The sequence below is a fragment of the Leucopleurus acutus genome (genome assembly GCF_964270905.1).
Source record: "Leucopleurus acutus genome assembly, chromosome: 12".
Lineage (NCBI taxonomy): Eukaryota > Metazoa > Chordata > Mammalia > Artiodactyla > Delphinidae > Leucopleurus > Leucopleurus acutus.
The window spans coordinates 15,023,507-15,046,905 of record NC_139154.1 but is presented as its reverse complement, the minus strand read 5'-3'; the positions used below and the strand labels follow the sequence as shown (position 1 = coordinate 15,046,905).

The window sequence follows — 23,399 nt, the reverse complement described above, 5'->3', positions numbered from 1 at the left end:
GCCATTAGAAGAGAAAGTTCAGGATCATTTCCTTCACATATGGTTTAGTGTTGACTCACTGAGGTTAGAAAGTATATCCTAAAAATCTCATTTAATTAGATAACAAGTATCTACTGTATGACACTTCTACAGTTATAGGCCGACAATAGAATATAGTATTAGCATCTAGCTATTAAATTAGCTATTGAATTAGTACTTAATATATCTCCTTTTTCCTCATCCTTGTTCAGGGTCTCCTGTTCTCTTATTTCATGCTTAGAGTGACAACCTGTGTAACAGAAACCAAATCTGCCCCCACAGACATTCTAGCAGGTAGATAGCCTAATAATCAATAAGCAAAGTGATTGGAGAAACTATATCCTTCAGTAAAATTTATAGTCTTTTTCATTTCTTTTATCTTTAGGAGGGCTTTTAAAAGTACTTGCTAGATCCTTGCTGGTGAGTACATTTTGTTCATTCCAAATGGTGAACATGTGAAGCACGAGGAGATACTCTCCTAGAGAACTGGGGCTGCTCTGTAACCCCCTCATTCATTTAGCGCTTCCTGGAGAGCTTGCACCGCATGGGTGGTGCCCTGATGCAAACACTAAGCACTGCAGCAAGCCACATTAGAGTCTGTCACTGCAGAAGAAGCCCTGAGGTTTGCATAATTAGAGGGCTACTAGGAATATTTGCAGTTGGGAAAACAAGGGAGGGATGGATTGAAAGTTTAGAGATAATTCTGCTTGAAAAAGTAGGAATTATGGAGATTATTTTTGTAAAGACTGTGAAAAATCAGAGAATTGGATTAATATTAAGACTTAAAGCTTTTGTGAAAAGCATCTAATCTCTAGAGAAAAATTCATACTCGCCCATTAACAGAGAGTAATCCTTGCTCATTAGGCGTTGAAATATATTTTTGAAGAATTAATGTAATCACATTTTTTATAAAAGGAAATGTAAGTACCACTCAACTAATAAATCTTCAACTTAATCAAAGCAATTATTTTTTGTTTTATTTTCATAGTGGCTTTTTTTTAAATGTAAGAAACAGCCTTTTGGCTATAATTGTAAATCCCCTTTTGAATTTCTGAAGTGCTAGACTGAGAACAGTTTATAAACTTTAAAAATGTTGCTTAAAAAAATTTGGAAATCTAATATAATGTCTTCAAAATTTAAAACTGATGAGCTAATTGATTTTCTTGATTGCTTTAGTTATATACTTTTTCTCTATTTTATAATTGCTGAAAAGGACTTAATATTTCTCTGAATTTTACTTTTTTTTGAATTTTATTTTATTGTTATTTTTTATAGAGCAGGTTCTCATTAGTTATCTGTTTTATACATATTAGTGTATATATGTCAATCCCAATCTCCCAGTTCATACCACCACCACCACCACCCGCCCCCCCCCCACCCCGCATTCCCCCCATGGTGTCCATACGTTTGTTCTCTACATCTGTGTCTCTATTCCTGCCCTGCAAACCGGTTCATCTGTACCATTTTTCTGGGTTCCGCATATATGAGTTAATATACGATATTTGTTTTTCTCTTTCTGACTTACTTCACTCTGTATGTTCTCTGCATTTTATTAAAAACACAGTCTCGTGTTGGTATTCTGCCAGGGCAGTATTTTTATATCACATTTAAAATGTACTAAACTGAAAATGAGTCATGGTCTGACTTTTTCTAGATCCTCAAGCTGTAATTATGTGCAATTTTTTTTTTTTTTTTTTTTGCGGTGCGTGGGCCTCTCATTGTTATGGCCTCTCCCATTGCGGAGCACAGGCTCCGGACGCACAGGCTCAGCGGCCATGGCTCATGGGCCCAGCCGCTCTGCGGCATGTGGGATCTTCCCGGACTGGGGCACAAACCCGTGTCCCCTGCATTGGCAGGCGGACTCTCAACCACTGTGCCACCAGGGAAGCCCTATGTGCAATTTTTTTCTTGCTTTCTTATAAAAAAATTGACAATAGATATGATAGAAGTAATAAAAATATTTCAGTAAATAGAGATATACTTGAATACTATCATTAAATGAACTTCTAGGACTACAATGTATTTTTTGTTTTTACATGCTTTAGTAAAAAGCAATAAAATTAATAATGTATAAGTGCAATAATAGTTTCTAATGAGCAGTTTATTCATTAGATGTTTTTTACTATTAGGGAAATCTGTTTTTTCTATTAAACCTCAAATATAAATATTTTCTTTTTACAAATTTGACTTTACATATAGTTTTTTAATTAAATATAATATGCTTAAACGTGTCATGTGGGAATTTTTGAATCTTAGGAGACTCTATATATTTTCTACCCTTGCTCCAAGCTATTTCACTATTTTTTTTTTCTGTTTTCAAAAAGACCTCTTCAGTTTTTTGGAGACGGAATTTCTGTATGACAGTATGGATTTTAAAGTACTCTTATGTGTATAAATATCGAGGCATGGAGCATGAGAAACATAAGACATGGGCACGGAAAACAAAAAGTGAACAAGACACACTCTCCAGCAATGTTCTATGAACATTATAATGTTTAATAACATCAGAGTAGCATTTAGCTTTTTGAACTTAGTTTTAAATAGTGCCATAGGTAAGTTCTAACCAAGAGGCAGAACTAATAACTGTCTTTTCCCCTTCTTTCTCCCAGCTTTCTGGGGGGAAAAAGATGTCCTTTGTTACTATCAATTCCTATATATAACTGAAAAATCTTGATAATGGTTGTGCGTTTTCACTTAGCATGGACATATATCAGGAAGCTACATGGCATCAAAGAAGAGTCAACATAACAGAAAATTTAAAAGTAAAGAATATGATGAGTACAGTACCTACAGTGATGATAACTTTGGTAACTACAGTGATGACAACTTTGGTAACTACAGTCAGGAAACAGAGGAAGATTTTGCCAGTCGGCTGAAACAATACAGGCAAGCTAAAGAAACCTCAAATACTGCTTTAGGATCATCCTTTTCTAAAGAACCAGGGAAAAAACAAAGATTGAAAGGGATTCAGCAAGGTAAGTTTGAAATTGTCTGTTTTTTAATATGAGAACCTTATTAAAACAGGTAAATATGAAGTAAAATCTTAAATTTCTTTGCCCTTTCTCATGATCAGCTTATTCCTGTGCTTCCTGAATTCGTTTTTTTTTTATTTGTAGACCTTGAGGACAAAAATCTACAAATATTTCAATCTGCATGATATTTTAAAATTTGAATCTAAAAGATTTCTTAATATTTTTAAAGTGTATAAAAATGTAAAACAACTTTCCTGTTATGTTTTTCCCCTCCCTTCTATATGGTATCAGTATACTGAAAGAAATAACCTACCTTTTTCAGCTGTCTCTGTTACTCTGGGTTACTTTATGTTTTAGACCTGTTAAGGACAGAATCCTGGGAAGCTATTCTTTTATTAGGCTTTAAAATGTAGTGATCATCTTCACTATGTAAATGTACTCAGGACTATAGACATCCTTCAGGATCAGAAATAAGAACATAATCTAAAGAAATTTCTGGAGTGATAACCTATTCATCTGCTATATTGAGGTACATCGTCCCTGGAGAGACCAGTACAAGATTGCCATAGAAATTATGGGTAACATCAGGGTCAAATCAGCCTTAAGAACTGTCCAGTCAATATGTCTGCTTCAACAAAACTGGAGCGAGATGAGGCTGAGGTGAAGTAGTGAGCAACAAGCCTTATGTAGCTATCATTTAATTATCATTGAAAAAAGGAATCAGTTACGAGTAAATTTGGTTATTTTTATGGCTTTATTTTTTCTTGATTTCCAAGCAAAATTCCTTTGAAAAATGTGGATCTAGGCTTTGTTGAACTAAAGAGACAGGAATTTGTCTATGCATATGCTATTGTAATTAGTAAGTTTGTTCCTGGAGTCCAGACATAGTGGTGTCAGGGATCATTCCACTTGGGGAATAAGGGGAATGTAGAGGCCTTGTTCATCCCTTCCCACCTGGGGTTCTTCCTTTCAAACTCTTTCTGTTTGTTCTGTTAAAGAATTGAGTATTGCATTTTATTTTGACTTTCATTTTTCCCCCAGAATTATGAAAATAATATATGGTCAAATGTAGAAAACTTTTTCTATGTGTAGAAAAGATAACCCAGCAAAGATCAAAGATAAAACAAAAGCAGTTTGAATCCCCACTCCCAGAGACAATTACTATTAATATTTTTGGTATACTTTTTTTTTTTTTGGCTGTGCCACAGCTTGTGGGATCTTAGTTCCCCAACCAGGGATCAAACCCAGGCCCCCTGCAGTAGAATCACGGAGTCCTAACCACTGGACTGCCAGGGAATTCCCCGGTATACATTCGTCTAGAATTTTTTGACAATTATTTTTTAACAAAAAACTATACACTGTTATAACTTGTTTTTCTCCCTTAACTGTGAATTGTACCTCAGTCATTCTTATGTTAATGAGTAGATTTTAATGTCTACATTCTATTCAATTAAATAGATATGCCATAATTTGTCTACTAAACTGTTAGGTTTGTTTGTTAGTAATTATTTGGGATTTAAGTTGCACCCATTTTTAAAAATTCTGTGATTAACCCTGCATATTTATACATATCTTGGCAAACATTTTTTTTTTGAGAGTAAATGCTGAAATATAGAATTGAGTCAAAAGACATAGCTACATTTGAAGATTTTTGATCCATATACAAAGTTGATATCCAAAAAGGTGATGTAGCCATTTATAACACCCCTGCCAGTGTGTGCAAATGCCAATTTCTCCAAATCCCTACCAACATTATTCTATGAGGTGAAAATAGTTATGTTATCTTTAAATTTTTAATTTCTTTGATTTCTTTAATGAAGTGAAACATTTTTCTATATATCTATTGGCTATTTTGTAGGTTTAATATCATTAGAAAACTTATTAGTTCAATATGACTTTGGTATAATGAGAAATCACTTTGTATTGTAACTTACTACTCTAATATATAATTTTAGTCATTTGAGTATCTCTTTGGAGACTTTTAAATATCAAGTTTTTCAAAAGTAAAAGACAAGTATAAATTTTGCTTGGAGATATATGTGATGTCTGTTCAACATTATCAGTAGAAACTCAATTTGCCACAAATTAATCACAAATACCTACAATGCCTTCCTTAGAGATGAATGTAATATTTAATTCTCTTAAAAACAGAAAACATTGTTAATTGCTTATTCTAAGGAAAATTGAGAAGAATAAAACTAGATTTGACCTCTCCAGCCATGTATATATCCTTGTTTCTTGCCTTCCCTATGTTGTTAACATCCCTTAAGAAACAAAACAATAAGGAGCAGTACCCACGAAGTAAAACGTAAAGACTGAATTAATTGTTTTTACTGAATCTAAAGGGAAAAAAAGAATACACTGTACATTATAGACTATTTAAAATATGCTATTCCCTGTAAACTAGTAGATTGTCTAGTGTGCTGTTTTTTTTAACTATCTGAAGTACATTTTAACTTTTTTAGGTATTGAACAGAGGGTTAAAAGTTTTAATGTTGCTCGTGGACGCGGCTTGCCGAAGAAAATCAAACGCAAAGACCGTGGAGGAAGGGCCAATAAAGGGCCTAATGTGTTTTCAGGAACGGATGACTTTCAAGAGGTACTGAGAATTTATATATAATGAGGAGAGGAGCTTTTCCATTTTGTAACTTATTTGGCTGCAAAAGAAAGCATTGTGATTTTTAAAAAATTTATTTATTTAATTTATTTACTTTTGGCTGCACTGGGTCTTCGTTGCCACCCGTGGACTTTCTCTAGTTGCGGTGAGCGGGCTTCTCACTGAGGTGGCTTCTCTTGTTAAGGAGCACGGGCTCTAGGTGCGCGGGCTCAGTAGTTGTGGCACGTGGGCTCAGTAGTTGTGGCGCACAGGCTTAGTTGCTCCACGGCATGTGGTATCTTCCCAGACCAGGGCTTGAACCCATGTCCCCTGCACTGGCAGGTAGATTCTTAACCACTCTGCCACCAGGGAAGCCCAGCATTGTTATTTTAAGGCTACTTTCCTAGTAAATGAAAATTTTCCAGTTCAGATCGAATGAGTATAGATGAACTCCAGAAAAGAAGTATTGTTTTAATTAGTTTTGATAGTAGTACACAGATGCACGTTTTGGTGCCCTCGAAATAAAATCAGTAAGTTGGAAAGCACCTCAAAATAAAATTGATATGTCTGAAAGCAAAAATGTTTGTTCTATTAGTTCTCTGTTGTACTTTCCTTTCCTAGGAGTCACGGTCCCTAGATGCAAATGGCAATAAAATGCTAATAGCTCAATACGTAGCAGGACCAAGAAGGGAGATAGCGGTAAATTCACTTACTTATTACAGTTGAAATCATTAAAAGAGAAAAAAGGAGGTATAAATGGTTGGAAAGATGAATTTATGAATTATGTGTTTAGTAGATATTGAATAAATATATGTTGAATTGAACTGAACTCTGAACAGTACATTTCAACCTTGTAGCGACTTTCTGGATTAGAGTGGTCCAATTCCTGTATTCTGCCATTGTTCCAGTAAGGTTTGATTGAATTGTACAGAGCAAGGGCGGGTTATCAGTAGCTGCAACCTTGATTGATAGAAAAGGGATAGTAGGGGCTTCCCTGGTGGTGCAGTAGCTAAGAATCTGCCTGCCAGTGCAGGGGCACGGGTTCGAGCCCTGGTGCGGGAAGATCCCACATGCTGCGGAGCAACTAAGCCCGTACGCCACAACTACTGAGCCCACGTGCCACAACTACTGAAGCCCACGCGCCTAGAGCCTGTGCTCCGCAACAAGAGAAGCCACTGCGATGAGAAGCCCGCGCACCACAACGAAGAGTAGCCCCACTCACCACAACTAGAGAAAGCCTGTGCACAGCAGCAAAGACCCAATGTGGGCAAAATTTTTTTAAAAATTAAAAGAAAAAGAAAAGGGATAGTAACATATTGTAATTGGAAAATGCTCAGTTTTCTCATTTCTGGGTTTAAAGATAATGGGCAAAGATTTCTTAATATGTACTCATTAAGGTACTACTTAGGGAGTTGTTAACAGAAAAAAGAAGTTTGGGCCCAAATGAATTTGTGAAACCCAGCCCATGCTACGCTACTCGGGGATTCTCAGTCAACATTAATGTATTAAACACTCTGAGCAGGCTAGGCATAAAGAAGTCTGTTTTACTTTGTTCAACCCATCATTTTCAAAATTTGCTTGACCATGAACTCTTTTTCCTACACACCTACTAACATTTACTCCTAGCTCACCGCTCCATGGAAACAAACTTAGAATTTCTGGGTGACTATAACCTGCCTGTCCATCTTTCTAGACACGTGTAGATGTCTAGGATGCTGCTTTCACTAGACCAAATTAATGTGAATGTTTTCTAAGTAAGTCTTCTTCTATATTCAGTACTTATACCCTATATGTGAAAAAATACTAGCTTCCAAGAAAGTGTGGCGTTGATCATGTTACTGCCTATCTCTGAGCTTCAGTTTGCTCGATCTGTAAAATTAGAGTACAGTATTAATTCTAATGGCCTCTTCGAGCACTAACATTTTAGATGTTTGCAGATCTGGGCTGCAACTAAAAGATTTCTTTATCATGTAGTAGAAAATCAGAATAAATTCTTTCTTTTACATTTATCAGATTTAGAATATGTTTCCTTTCTTTATCAAGATTAAAATATGTTATTAACACTATGTCAGTTTATTGGCTCTCATGAGAGATTTCTTCTTACGGTTCCAGAAACAAGCAGGAGTGTGTCAGAGTCCAAGGAAGCAGCTCTTGTTCAGGAGTGCTTTGGCGGAGGCCCATCCAGGGTAGAGTGAACATACTTGGGGTGGCCAACATAGATCCATTTTTACCCTTGCCTTTTCAAGGAGTATAAGATCCTCCAAAGGCCAGATAAATTTAGGAATACCTGCATGTCCACACTAATTTTCTTGAAAACTCAAGTATAGTCACAGAACATGCAAACTTTTGATGGATTTTAGAGCCTTATTCAGTCTTTTGGCCATAAAACTCCTAAAATTTTTTAGTCTTTATAGTAGCTATTAAATTTTTTTTATAAATACATATTCTTTTCCCAGTAGATCCTTTAATTTCCTCCTCCTTTTAGTATATTTAAAAAATCTTTTATGCTCTTGTTCCCTATACCAATATAATACATCCTCTAGAGTAAATAAATTTTAAAATCACCAAGTGGGTAGTTTGGTTTTTCCCTCCCTTTCTCTGTCTTTTCCTTCTCTCTCTTTCTTTCTTTCTTTTTTTTTTTTTTTTCCTGGCCACACCGCACAGCTTGTGGGATCCTAGTTCCCTGACCAGGGATCAAACCCATGCCCCACTGCGGTAGAAGCGCAGAGTCCTAACCCTGGACCACCAGAGAATTCCTTCTCCCTCTTTCTTGCATTGTGTTTTCTTTGAAACAGTGTAATATAGTGCAAAGAGTTCTATCTTGATTCTCCTAACATGAAACGTAACCTTTGGCAAGTCACTAACTTCACTAATCTTCAGTTTTCATATTTGTCCAGTAAGGGTGATGAACTAGATTACTTCTGTCATTCTTCCAGCTCTTATAGTTCATAAAAGATCTTAAGGATAGAGGACAACACAACATTGTGAATCAGCTATACTCCTATATAAAATAAAAATTAAATTAAAAATTTTTTAAATGTATAGAGGACATTTGTGGTTCTTCTGTACGCTCAAGCTTAAAAGACCTTCTAGGCACTTTATTTTATCCTGAAATTTTGTTCAACTTGCTTTAGATTTTCTAGACTACCTTGATTATAGTCAGTTTTCCCATAGTTATGGGTACTGCAGTACTTGCTACTTGTTTAAACAGAACTAAACTGGAAAAAAACAGCCCCCAGCGATCCTCCGTTAAGACAACGAGGTGTATCATTAGAAAGTAACATAGAAAGAGTAAGTTATTAATGAAACATAGGTACAACTTGGTACATTTTTCAGCGTTTTTTTTGGGGGGAGGGTGATTACCTAATATTTTTACTTTTTAATTTCAGAGTTATATTCCTCAAGTTGGCTCATTGACTTTGCACAATGCACTCTCTTTGGCTGCCTATTTTATTACAGCCACAGTTCCTTGTACAGAAGGCATATGTGAACTGGTCATTTATATCTACCTGTTCTAAGTGAGGCTAGAAATAGAAAATGTTTGTAAGTAAAATTTACGTAGATTTAAGACATTTTAAATGATCCCATCAGAGTAGAGTATAAGCAGTTTCTTTGCGTTTTCCTTGGGCAATTTGGGTATATATATGTATTTTTTTAAAAGAACCTCAAAGGTTCTCTATTTTCCTGGTATTCTTGTACTTTTTTCCAGACTCCTTCTAGTAAAATGTATATTTCATCAGTTGGGAGCGCTGAGGGTCAGATTTAAGTTTAGCCATCTATTTCCTTAAGTGTTTGCTGAGAGGCAGTTTCCTGTTTTCAGTAGATTGTGCTTTGTTCTCCATCTTCTAACAAATTGAGGGAAAAGGGAAAACTGATATCACATCAGAAGAGCAAATATCAATAGTTATTAAGCTCCTCGATGTTCAAGGCACTGTGCATGCTAAGAGCCTGAAAAACAAGTGATATTTTATAGCATTCATGAGTGGAAGTCCTTAGCTTGGCTAAGCTTCATACTCTCTTGCTACTCCACCCTCTTATACTTGTAGCAAAAGTTGAATAGGAGACTGAGGAGAAGAACTAAGAAAAACAGGTAGGGCTGTGAGATTTTCTACCACATACTAATTTTTCTTAATTTTCTTAATTTAAAAGTTAAAGATAATGCATCCTCCATTTTTTTCCTATAGAAAGTACAAAATAACCACACACGCAAGCGATCTATAATTTTTTAGAGATATACCTAGAGACATACACTGTTAAAGGTAGGGGTATATTCTTTTAGTCTTTTTCTTTGTCTTTATTATTATAAACTGGGGTCACATTTTCACTTGGTAAGGTATTGTGAACATTTTCTTATGTCCCCAAATTGTCTTTCCATCCCACGATTTTTTAATGACAGTATAATATTCTACCACCTAAGTGTATCATAATGTGTTTGACTTGTCTCCTAGTTTTGGATGGGTACAGTATTTCTAGATTTTGTTTTGTTTGTTTGTTTTACTTGTAAATAATTCTGCAGTAGTTATTTTTGTGAATAACTCTTTGTGTGCCTTCCTGATAATTCCTTCAGAATAATCCTGAAAAGTACAAATTTTGTGTCAAACAGTATGGATATTGTACGTCTTCCATCAACAGTACATGAGAGTAAATATTTTATTGTACCTTTGCCAAAGTATTATTGTTAATTTTCAAGATTTTCATAATTTTATTTTGAAAAATGTAGTTGTATGTCCTCATTAAATTAGAAATAGCATTCTTTGCAACTACTAGTATAGCAATAAGCACTTTTCTAGAAGCATATCTCTCTCCAAGTAAATGAATAGCATCAGAATGTCCAGTCTTCACTACTTTTAATAATCAATGTATACTGCTTTCTAGATTCATTTGACTATACATTTTAATACCTTTTTACTACTTCATATGTTTTATTTAAATAATTTTTTTTCTTGCAGTATAGTAAACCAGGGAAAAAATGGAAGGTTATGACTCAGGAATTTATTAATCAGCACACAGTGGAACATAAAGGAAAACAAATCTGTAAATACTTTCTGGAAGGGAGATGTATTAAGGTAAATTTATAGGGGTATCATAAATCATTTTAACTTCTGAAATAATCTTTAAAATGTAAAGTCATTTTAGGGGGTGGTTAGTTTTTTCATTTCTCATATAGTTGTAATAAAACTGGTTCTTCAAAATGTATCTTGCATTGAATACTGTATATCAGAACTCATTTAATTACATTCTGGGGCAGTAATATAACTTGTTGAAATGAGATTTTATTTAACAAACACATGATGCTGACTGTATGGCAAGTACTGTTCAAAGTAGATTACTAATATTAAATGTTTTAATCTTTACAGTGACACAGTGAATTGTAGTCACTGTTATTATCCTCATTTTTAACATGGCCAAACCAGGAGGTTAAATAAGTCCCCAGAGTAGCTCAGCTACAAATGGTGAGTGCTGGTGGAGCCAGGCAGTATCCTCTGAGGTCATGCTGACTGTGCTGGCTCTCTGCAAAGAGCCACATCCACTGTCTTGGGCAAGAATTCTAAGGACTGTTTGAATTATTATTAGCTCATTATTTAAAGACTGGAGATATGACCATAGTTCTACCATGAAACACCATGGAGAAAATTCAATTCAGTGGTTTCTTTTTTTTTCCCTCTTTCTTCTTTTCTTTTTTTGTTAACAGGGAGATCAATGTAAATTTGATCATGATGCAGAGTTGGAGAAGAGAAAAGAGATCTGCAAATTTTATTTACAAGGATATTGTACCAAAGGAGAGAACTGCATTTATATGCATAATATCCTTTATTAAAAACATGTTAACCAAAATATTGTAGTTTTCAAGCATCACTGAGACTTTAAAAATCATAAGTACAACCCAGAAAGCCTAGTTTGGTTTTAAATTTAAAATAGCACGTTATATAAACCAGGTCTAATCAGCCTTTGCACTTCAAAAGGGCAAACTGAATTTTTTTCTTTAGGGAAACGAAATAACTTCCCTTTGGAAAAAAATCTATGAAATAAATATACTTCATATTTAATATACTCAGCTTATAAGTATTTCAAGAGACTGTGGTTCCTGAAGGAGTAGTTCGCAACATATTTATTCTGTGACTAAATGATTATTTACTTAGGTTCATAAGTAATAAATTGTCATTGTTGGAAATTATTAAACCAAAGTCTTATCAAATCTTACCACCTAATGATAAGCACTATATATTCTTCCCTACTTCTCCCTTTGGAAATCTATACATTTCAGTTGTATTCCTACCTCTACCCCTATGGCATTTCACTATATATGGTCCTTTAAAAAAAAAAAAAAAAATATATATATATATATATATATATATATATGTATACTGTCCTTCAGTAAGGACCTTATTTTTTTCCAAATGGTTAGCTCATTGTCCCCTCTTCACAGATTTAAAAGATCACCTTAACCATATTCTAAATTTTCCTCTGTGCATAATTCTGCTTCTATACTACTGTTACACGTTGTACTCTTTGACCATTCCCCTCTGTAATATTATATTTGATATTTACTAGGGCAGATACTCCTTTTTTCTTTATCAAAATGTTATGATAAATTTGTCTTATTCAATCAAAGAAAATTTTTTTTCAGATTTGACGTACTTCTTTAGAAACCAGATACCTTACTGAACTGTTTCCTAAAGCTTTCCATCTATTCTTATGTTTTTCTCCATAGTCATGCCATCTGTGGGATGACAATTTCAACTGTATTGTCTATACTTCCAGAAAAATGTTAAATAATAGTGATTGTGGCAGCATAATACATGTTTCAAAGATAATGCCCTTTTGCTTTGGCTGTAGTTTTAATATTGATTTTTTTTTAAACTCAAGTATGTATATCCTTATTTTACTAACAGTTTTTAATATCAAAAAAAGATCTTGAATTTTATCAGTTGCCTTTTGTATCTGCTAAGATGATCACATGATTTTTCTCTCTTGACCTTATCAATGTGATGATTACAATAATAAATTTCCTAAAACTACCCAGAAATTTCCAGAACATACACTACCTGAAAATGGTATATTTTTCACTATACTTCTAGATTTAATATTTTCTTTAGAAGTTTGTTTCTAAAATTTTAAGTAAGATTAGCCTGTAGTTTTCATTTTTGGGATATTTGACATATCAGACCCCTTTATTTTCTTCATAGATATGAGCTCTTGCTACAAAATTTATTTGTTCTATATTTTATTTTATTGAGTAAAGTAACAGAGTTTACATAATTAAATTACACTATAATATTTGCTATAGCCATCATAAATATTTTTACTTTAAAAAATTCTTTTCTTGAAAAAGAATAGATACATATATGTGTAACTGAATCACTTTGCTGTATACCTGAAGCTTACACAACATTGTAAATTAACTATACTTCAATTAAAAAAATGGTTATTGAGAAAAAAGAATATTAATGGAATTAGCTAATTATCCAAGCTTAACATTTATACTTAACATTTCGTATCATGGTACTCTCAACAAACTATTGAAACTTTAACATGACTCTTTTGATCAGTGGTGAAGGCATCTAGATTTTGCACAGAATTTTTGGCATAATTTATATTATGGTAATTTGGGAGATGATTTGTAAAATCTTGACCCAAAGCTCTTTCTAAGGAAGTCTGTGTTAATTACCCACATTACTAACTCTGTTATGATAGAAGATATAAACATTTATCACTGACAGAAAAAAATAACAGGTAATATAGTTTGTACAGTCAAGTTTTTTTTAAATACAAAAGTTAAGCTCTTAAAAAATGTTTTCTAGTTTTAATAGAGTAGAGGAGACTTAAAATTTTTGAATGTTTTGCCATGTATTTAAAATATTTAAAATTTAAAAAATTGTGTGATTATAGAAAATTTAGTACAGTATTAGTAATAAAGTCATTGATTCAGCAGTTATGTTTTTGGGTATAAAAATATGAGAGTTTGATTTTACGTCGTCTATTCCTTAATATTTTTATTTACATGAATTTCCATGCAAGTTCTATCATAGTGGAGCAAAATGTTACCAAGGAGACAACTGTAAATTTTCACATGATGATCTCACTAAAGAAACAAAGAAACTTTTGGACAAAGTGAGTAATATTTTTGTACCTTGATTACAGATTCATTTGACTTGAATCATGTTTTATAAGTCATAGTTTATAAAACTCTGCTGAGAGATCAAGGACTTGTTAGTTTATGTTTTATTCTGTTAATGTAATGTGTTAGAAAAGCAGGAATATTGGACTAAGAATTAAGAATCTTTTGTTCTTAAAAGATTAAATTATGTGATGTATATGAAACACTTCATACCACTCCTAGTAAATAGTAAATGCTCAATAGTGGCACCTGTTATAGTATCCTTTACTTATTAATGATAGTAAGTAATACAATTGCCTTAACCTTAAAAAAAAACAGAATCTTTTGTTCTTATCATTGTTCTGCCATTAAAAAACCTAATTTTTTGAACCAGTCCCTCATAAATTTTATTTCTCTCAGTTGAGCTTCTGTTCAAATGCAGTTTATTTATTTTCCAATTTTACTGAGATATAATTGGCATACAGCACTGTATAAATTCAAGGTGTACAACATAATGATTTGACTTACATACATCTTGAAATGATGATCACAGTAAATTTAGTGAACATCCATCATCTCACATAGATACAAAATTAAAGAAGTAGAAAAGATTTTTTTCCTTGTGATGAAAACTCTTGGGATTTACTCTCTTAACAGCTTTTATATATAATATACAGCACTGTTAATTACATTTACCATGTTATACTTTACATCCCTAGTACTTATTTATCTTATAGCTCGAAGTTTGTACCTTTTTAGTACCTTCATCCAGTTCTTCCTCCCACTACCTTGGTAACCACAAAATTTGACCTCTACAAAAGCTAATTTACTTTAAGAAATATCCTTTACCTCTTTGAACCTCATATTCTTTATAAAAAAGTAGTTAGCTATCTCTGATCTATTTCAACTTTAATATTGTATTTTTCTATTGACAAAACTAGTTTACTCAAGTCGTCACAGTTTTAAATGTGAGGAAGAAAGCTTGTTTTGAAATAGTAATCCTTGCCAATTATTTTTAGGTGTTGAATACTGAAGAAGAAGCTACAAATGAAGATGAAAGAGAGTTAGAAGAACTTAGAAAGCGTGGCATAACTCCTCTTCCCAAACCGCCTCCAGGAGTTGGGCTTCTGCCAACCCCACCAGAGCATTTTCCCTTTTCTGATCCCGAAGATGATTTTCAGACAGATCTCTCTGATGATTTCAAGAAAATTCCATCTCTCTTTGAAATAGTTGTAAAACCTACTGTGGATTTAGCACATAAAATTGGGAAGAAGTAAGTTAAATTTTTCAAAAAATGGCTGCATTTTCCCCCTAAAAATTCTTATTAAGAAACTAACTTGTATTCCATGTCAATCATATAATTAAACTTAGGTAGAGGTAGCAGATGTCTGGCATGCACCCCAACTGCTGCTTCCCACTTCCTTTTTGCCCCACCCTCTGCTGCCTGCCATGCCATCAGTGCTTTTCTGTACAGAATCCTTAACACAGCTTCAGAAACCTCTCCACACACTAATCCTGAAGGGCACTGCCAGGTGGATGGAACTGGCATTCCTACCACCTTGTTATGAGGCAGGACTGTCACTGATAACATCTTCAAATAGTGGGTAATATGTCTCCAGCATATTCATTCTTTTAGAGAAGTCGTTCCTTGGGCTGTTAGAGGAAAACCTCTGGATAAGGCTGCATCCAAGTTTGCATTTTCCGGTCCTGTTTCCCATCCACCAGGGTCTGTGCACCTGGGCTCTAAGTCCCATTGTTGATTATTCTTTTAATCCTGAAGACTCGGGGAAGCAATGAGATCTCAGCAATTGAGGAATAAGAAATCTGTAGCAAATATCACAGTTAATATGAGCCATTAAAAGTATTTCTGTTGGGCTCCCCTGGTGGCGCAGTGGTTGAGAGTCCGCCTGCCGATGCAGGGGACATGGGTTCGTGCCCCGGTCCGGGAAGATCCCACATGCCGCGGAGCGGCTGGGCCCGTGAGCCATGGCAGCTGAGCCTGCGCGTCCGGAGCCTGTGCTTCGCAACGGGAGAAGCCACAACAGTGAGAGGCCTGCTTACCGCAAAAAAAAAAAAAAATATTTCTATTAAAGTCAAGAAGAAGACAAGTCTGTCCACTGCTTGGCTAAATATTATAGATTAGATCCTAGTCAATGCAAAAAGAGAAAGATAGAATAGATATGATTAGAAATGGTGGGGCAGACTCATTATTTGGGCATTTTCCCTTAGTAAACCCAAAGGATTCACTGACAAAACTATTAGAAGTTGTACAGTTGTTCCTGGGTGTCTCAGGAGGATTGGTTACAGGAGCTCCATGGATACCAAAATCCACAGATGCTCAAGTCCTTTACATTAAAATGGTGAAGTATTTGCGTATAACCTTCATACATACTCCCGTATACTTTAAATAATCTCTGGATTATCTGTAATACCTAATACAATGCAAATGTTATGTAAATAGTTGTAAATACAATGTAGATACTATGTAAATAGTTGCTGGAGTACATACAGCAAATCAAGTTTTGCTTTCAGAACTTTTTGCAATTTTTTTCTTCTGAATATTTTCGATCTGCAGTTGGTTGAATCTGTGGATGCAGAACCTGCCGATATGGAGGCCCAACTGTAATTAAATTAGTAAGATGCCCAGAAAGAAGAGCAACATTCAAAAACTAAAATCTTTTCATGTCAAGCAATAACCAATTAGAAATTATAATACAAGCAGTACGTTTATATAGTATAATTCTAATTTTGTTATAAAAAGGTCTGTGTGTACCTAGAAAAAGGATTAGACGAGAACCAATCAAAAAGTTTATCTCTGGGTGATAGGATTAGAGATGAATCATATTTATCTTTGTATTTTTCTATATTTTTGAAAACATCAATATTAAGTTTTAGAACAGATGATAGTAAGCAGCAATTTAGAAAACTTGTGTGCTAAAATGAAGGCAAGATACATATGTTGGTGTTTCTACTTATAGATAATATGGAATAAATTGCTTCTTAAAAATATAGTTTTCTCTTCTGATACTGTAAAACATTCAACCAGTATCTATTTAGAAATGTAACATTCTTGTTTGCCTCTTTTCTTTGAACTAAGAAATATTATTCTTTTGTCTACAGGCCACCAGCATTTTATAACAGTGCCTCACCACCAGGACCACAATTTCAGGAAAGCAGCCCACATACTCAACATATGTATAGTTCTGGGTCAAGTCCAGGTCCCGGACCTAATATGTCTCAGGGACACAATAGTCCTGTGATGCACCCAGGCTCCCCTGGACATCATCCATGCGCAGGACCTCCTGGTCTACCAATGCCGCAGAGCCCACCTTTGCCGCCTGGTCCACCTGGAATTGTAGGCCCTCACAGTCAAGCGGGAGTACTTGTTCAACCGGATACACCTTTGACACCACCAAATATGAGTGGTGCTTACCATTGCCCTGGCTTTCCAGAACACATGATGAAAGTACCTAGAGAGAATCACTGTTCTCCAGGTTCATCACACCTGCAAAGTCCTGGTGAAATGCAGCTCAATACCAATTATGAGTCCTTACAAAACGCAGCTGAGTTTTATGATAATTACTATTCACAGCATGCTGTACATAATTTTCAGCCACCCAATAACTCTGGTGGTAAGCTTACCTTTTGAAATAACTCATTTCTAATTTAAAATATCTGGAGTCCTATTTTTCTTTAAAAGCATGGAAAGAATGCATGTTTTAAATAAAGCAACGTAAAATGTGATGAAATTGAAACATTAAAATATGATTTAAATTTAACCAAATATTTGTAACAATAGACCTTTAGATAACCTTGAAAAGTGCTTACAATCACATAATAATCTGATAATCAAATGTGATATTACTGTAACTCAATTTCTTACAACTCACAGTGGTACTTGTCTAGTGGAGTTTTACGCTAAATCAGTGTCTCTTTCCGTGTTATGCATGTAGATGGGACGTGGCATGGTGAATTTGCCCAGCATCAGCCTCCTATCGTTCAAGACTCACCTACCCGCGGGAGTGGGTCTGACAGCAGCAGTAATGTGACAGGCCATGGCCCCCTGCCTGCACCAGGTCTCCTCCCTGCAGTGCAGAGAGCTCTTTTTGTTAGACTTACTCAGAAATACCAAGAAGATGAAGAACCAGGCAGCACCCAACCTCAGAGGGCACCAAGCAAGGAAGAAGGTGTGTCAGGTGGTATGATAGCATCTTACCTATTTGGATCACTCAGTTCCTGAAATGGTCTTGAATAAGTTAAAATTTGAAAAAGGAGTTCCTGTGAACTATCTATTCTATTTCCAATTTATCTCATAGCTCCTATCTTCTTGGGATTGATTGTAGTTTCCAGTGCCATTGATGCATTAGTAGTTAATTGCAAAGGGTTTGATTTGAATCAATAAAGAGACTGAAGCTGGAGTGTGAGGCCTGGGCAAGCAGACTTGCTATTATGCCTTTTTTCTTTTTTAAAGAAAAGAAATAGAACAGGAACAAGATACCTTCCAGTTCAGGAATTTTAACCTGTAACTCAAGCTCAAAGTTATTTGATTATTAGATTTTCATGGGCAGAGGCTGTATACTTCAGGTTCTGCTATGTTATTAAGGAATATTATTTTTAATTTAAAAGACTACGTGGGGACACTAAGTTTCCCTTAGTATTTTTGATATTGATATGTGTACAGCAATTAGTTAACTCAGTTAAGGGCAGAGAACTTTAAATCACCCAGTTCTTCTTATGAATTACAAAATTGATGTGTTTGGCCACTCTTAAACATGAAATTTAGGGCTTCCCTGGCAGTCCAGTGGTTAAGAGACTGCACTTCCACTGCAGGGGAGACGGGTTTGATCCCTGGTCTGGGAAGTTTTGCATACCTCGAGGTGCAGCCAAAAAACAAAGCCCCATGAAATTTATGAATAACTATGTAAAACTAGATAACACTAGGTAGCTACAAGCTATTATATAAACATTGTTATGTTTTCAAAAAAGGTGTTATTAACTCTTCATTTATTTAGCATGACAGGGAAATGAGGAATTTCTAATAAGTTAATTCCTGTAAAATTTATGTGTACTCTTTTAGGTGCTAATTTTAATACGCAACCATTTTAATGGTAATCTTTCTTTAAAGTAACAAAGCTTTATGTTTTCATAAATAAGAAAATTAAAACTTTTCTACATGATATAAAATTTTATACTTTAATACTATAAAATTGGTAATGTTTTATGAGGCTTGTTTTCTCGGAATACAGAAAACTTCTTAAACAGCTAGGTTTTTTGTGTTTTTGTTCATTGTTAGAAATTTTATTGCCTTTATAAATTTTATTTGTCCTTTGATAAAATGCTCATAGAAACCTCTTAACTATCATTTTCTGTCTAATATCTGCTTTCCACTGACCTTTCTCTACTGTTCTACTTTCTTTCTGCTCTATATTCATTCTTATTCCAAAAAGAATTTAAGACTGCTTATAAAATACATTGATATGAAAGTGAAAATAAAATAGCATCTTACCTATTTGGATCAGATTTGGATTGTCTTACCTATCTGGATCAAGTACCAAATTCTATGAGGAGTGAAGCTCCTATACAGAAATATTTAAAATAACTACAACAGCTGAAAGTGAATCACAAGTCTAGCTCTAGACTTCCTGGAAGTCAAAGGGAAAAAAAAAAAAAAGAGATCCGGTGTCTAGAAGTAGTTTTTTCAGACACCGAGATATGAGTAAAACTTTTTGCCATTGTGATATAATATTGATATATACTATTTTAAGCCACATCCCCACCCTAAATACGAGTGCTTGTTTTTTTTGTTGTTGTTGTTTTGGTTTGGGTTTTGGCTTAAACAACAGATATTTATTGTTTCGCAGTTGTAGGGGCCAGGAGTCTGAGATCTAGGTGTGTCGGCAGGGTGGATTCCTTCTGAGGGCTGTGAGGGAAGGATCTGTTCTACGTATTTTTTTTTTTAACATCTTTATTGGAGTATAATTGCTTTCCCGAGTGCTTGTTTCAGCAGCACTGTTCTGTTCAAACTAAGTGTGTAGCACTAAAGTTCGATGTTGTGGAAACACATTAGTGAGCAGTGAGATGAGGTAAAAGTGAGAGTATATATGCTGTTCTGTTGGCCCAAGACACTCCAGGATGCGCAGGAGGGTGTGCACATACGTTCGCGTATGTGTGTGCATACACACACACACACACACACACATGTATACATGTGGCCAATTCAGAGACAACCTATGTGTGTTTTAATGGAGAGGAAGGAGACTCGCCCTCCTGAAGCATCAGTTTTTATTCCCTTCTCTACCAGAGAGAAGACCTCTGATGGTTAAGCGTCTTAACATTGTGCCTAATACACTAGGGTTACATAGGCTTTAAGAGTAAGGCCCAAAGTGTTCTCGTAAAGTTAAAGTATATACATTTTAGGCTGTTAGTTTTCTTTGTTGTTTTTAATTTAATGTTTGAATAATTAATATATTCACACAGGTCAAACATCTAAAAATATAGTATGAGTGAAAAGTCCCCACCTGAGCCCACACTCGCTCGGTTCCCTTTGCTTCCTTAACCATCGTTGTTAGTGTTTTGTTTTCTTTCCAGGTATTTTTTTTTTATAGCTCTCCCTTGTTATCCTGATAAATCCAGAGCTATGAAGTTTCAGGGATTAAGCTATGAAGTTAAATCCAGAGCTATGAATTAAAAGAGAGCCAGAACATTTTGGTATTCCTCTTCAAGAGTGTTTTCCCTTCTCCCCCAGCTCTGTCTTACCACACATTTCTGAGCTCCCTTTGACCAGCTGGAATGAAAGGTTCAGACTGTTCTCTGACTAGAAGGACATTACACATGTTCTAATATCATACTTCTTTCTTTATAAAGTATAGTGACTGAATTGCTAATTGTTATACCACATCTTATCTTGTTCCAGTGTTGAAACTCTGTCATTTCTATGATGCGTTTTCTTGAAGTTAGACTACACTTATTCAGAAATAGTATATGTGTTTTTTTCATCTTAATTAAGGCCAAATATGAATGCTTCATTCTTTACCATAGTTTTTATCTGCATTTAGATGATACTGTTAACTGGTATTCCAGTAGTGAAGAGGAAGAAGGAAGCAGTGTCAAGTCAATACTGAAAACATTGCAGAAGCAAACAGAAACTTTAAGGAGTCAACAACAACCTTCCACAGAACTCAGCACTCCTACTGATCCAAGGCTTGCTAAAGAGAAAAATAAAGGCAGCCAAGTGGTTGACCCTAGACTTAGGACTATCTCAAGGCAAGACGTTAGAAAATCTTCTGAGTCTACCCCACTGGATCTTAGACTTGCATGGGATCCCAGGAAATTAAGAGGGAATGGAAGTGGTCACGTAGGTTCTTCTGTTGGTGGAGCAAAGTTTGATTTACATCATGGAAATGCTGGCCCTAATGTCAAACACAAAAGAGGAGACGATGACGATGAAGATACAGAAAGAGAACTGAGAGAAAAAGCTTTCTTAATACCTTTGGATTCTTCCCCTGGTATAATGCTCCAGGATCCAAGGTCACAACTGAGACAGTTTAGTCACATTAAAATGGATATTACCCTAACCAAACCCAACTTTGCAAAACACATCGTGTGGGCTCCAGAAGACTTACTTCCAGTCCCTTTACCTAAACCTGACCCAGTATCTTCAATCAATTTACCTCTGCCCCCTCTTATAGCTGATCAGAGGCTCAGTAGGTTGTGGAATACAAAAAGTGATCTTCGTCAAAGCACAGTGCCCACTGATGCAAAACTAGCAGGCAAGGCCAAAATTAACACGGCAAACAGAGAAGGCTACCTAGACCAATTTGGAGACGTACATAGTTCAGGAAGTAAATTAGGAGACCCTAGGCTGCAAAAAAGTTTTGATCCTAGACTTCACAGACTGCATAGTACAGAGTCTCATCAAGGAGTTATGAAGGATTCACATACATCAAAGGGTGCCCCTCATGTAGCCAGATCAAACTCTGGTTCATCACAGCCCTTAGGGGCAGTATCTAGCAATTCTGGTCCTGGGGCTTTGCCTCCATATGCCCCTAAACTCTCATCTTCAGCTGGCCTTCCCCTGGGAACTCCAGGTTCAGTCCTTAGTGCTATTAGTTTGTATGACCCTAGGGAGCATAGTTCATCATCTACATCAGAGCCAGCAACAGAAAATGCAGAGAGTCAGAAAAAAAGTGGTGGTTTAAAAAGTAGTGATAAAAACGAGCCTCCTACTGGAGAAGCAGTCCTACCACAGAAAGTCGCTCCAAACGTGGACGTCCCTGTTGATGGGCCAGCTGACCCAGAGGCAGATATTCTTGGGAGTTCCGGTACCGTTCAGGTCCCAGCAGTGCACAGTCTTCCGATTCAGGCATTAACAGGCTTAATTAGACCCCAGTACAGCGATCCAAGACAGTCAAAGCAGCCGGGTCAGGTGAGCCCCACCCCAGATGATGACCCTCGTAGAGCAACAGATGACAAATCTCTGAAAGAGGTTTTTAAAACTTTTGATCCAACTGCTTCACCGTTTTGTTAGCTATTGTGTAATTAAGCAGTTCTTTTCACTCTTGTGACTATTGCAGTCCCCTGCTGTTTTGTAACTGGTTTACCTCTATAGTTTATTTATTTTTAAATTATAAACACTTTTCAGCTGCTAGTATCAGAACCACAAGAAGTTATATCCTCTAAAGCCTGTGGTATTTTATATAATATTTTTATAATTTTAAGAGACTGTAGTAATTGACATAGAAACCTATATATCACGTTAGCTTCAGTAAAAGTACTTTTATTGTAAATAAACCATCATGAACTCAACACTCTGCCTGAATATATGCCAGTTGTCTTTCATAATCAGTGTTTAGATAAATGATTACCACTTTTATATGGTTATTAGTTTCAAGCAATATAATGTACATTACTTTTCAGAAACAGTATTTTGACTAGGATCCTATTTGTCAACACAGAACTGATTAATATGTAATGCTGACTGCTAGCTAAAATGTAAAATGAAGTAAAACATTTTTAAAATCATAATTAGCAGAGCAGTTCATGTTTAAGGGCATCACTTTTATTAGTACTGGCAATATTATTTGTGTAAATGAAGCATTTGAATGTTGTACCTTTTAAAAGTATTTTATGGTATACTGTATCATAGAAGTTGGAGATATATAAACAGAATGTTTTGCTAAAATGAAAAATTCCCGAGTTCTCTAACATAACTTTTTAATTTTTCATATTAATAGTTATGAGTTACTGCTGTGTTACATTATGACGTTTATGCGTTTCGATGTTTTTTGTCTTTAGCAGCATAATTTATATTACTTTTTCAAATGATGTAGCTGCAATAATTGTATTCATCATGACTTTGGCAATTTTTAACAAAATTTTAAAAGATCCAGTGAGTCTGTGGTGATTATTTCATTGATAATGTTTTAAATGTCCAGGTTCTATATTTTTTCTTAAATAGCGAGAAAACACAGAGATGGTATAGTCAACTGTATATGGCTACCAATAAAGAATCTCTTCCAGATCTCACCTGACTGGCATTCTGTAACAGAGGACACTGCCTGGTGGTGTAATGTATTCAATGTCGTCATAGTTTGGAGACCTCCTGAATTGATCAGAGGTTGTATTTTTATGAAAAATAATTTGTACTCATTCTTGTATATTTATTGCAGTATATAAATAATGGCAACCCTACCTGTTTTATACATATATTATTTAT

The 23,399-nt window shown here is 35.1% G+C and overlaps 1 protein-coding gene across 1 annotated transcript in view; it reads left to right on the top strand.

Annotated features, from left to right (window-relative positions):
- The window catches only part of ZC3H6 (zinc finger CCCH-type containing 6), a 52,603-nt gene extending 29,453 nt beyond the window's left edge, over positions 1 to 23,150 (top strand). Inside the window, exons 4-12 of the mRNA XM_082852140.1 lie at positions 2,717 to 2,993; positions 5,456 to 5,589; positions 10,536 to 10,652; positions 11,279 to 11,390; positions 13,589 to 13,698; positions 14,704 to 14,957; positions 16,805 to 17,316; positions 17,638 to 17,871; positions 20,740 to 23,150. Coding sequence (XP_082708266.1) covers positions 2,717 to 2,993; positions 5,456 to 5,589; positions 10,536 to 10,652; positions 11,279 to 11,390; positions 13,589 to 13,698; positions 14,704 to 14,957; positions 16,805 to 17,316; positions 17,638 to 17,871; positions 20,740 to 22,211 — 3,222 coding nt within the window. The 3' untranslated portion in view covers positions 22,212 to 23,150. The remainder of the gene's footprint in view (positions 1 to 2,716; positions 2,994 to 5,455; positions 5,590 to 10,535; positions 10,653 to 11,278; positions 11,391 to 13,588; positions 13,699 to 14,703; positions 14,958 to 16,804; positions 17,317 to 17,637; positions 17,872 to 20,739) is intronic.
- The last annotated feature ends 249 nt before the right edge of the window (positions 23,151 to 23,399 follow it).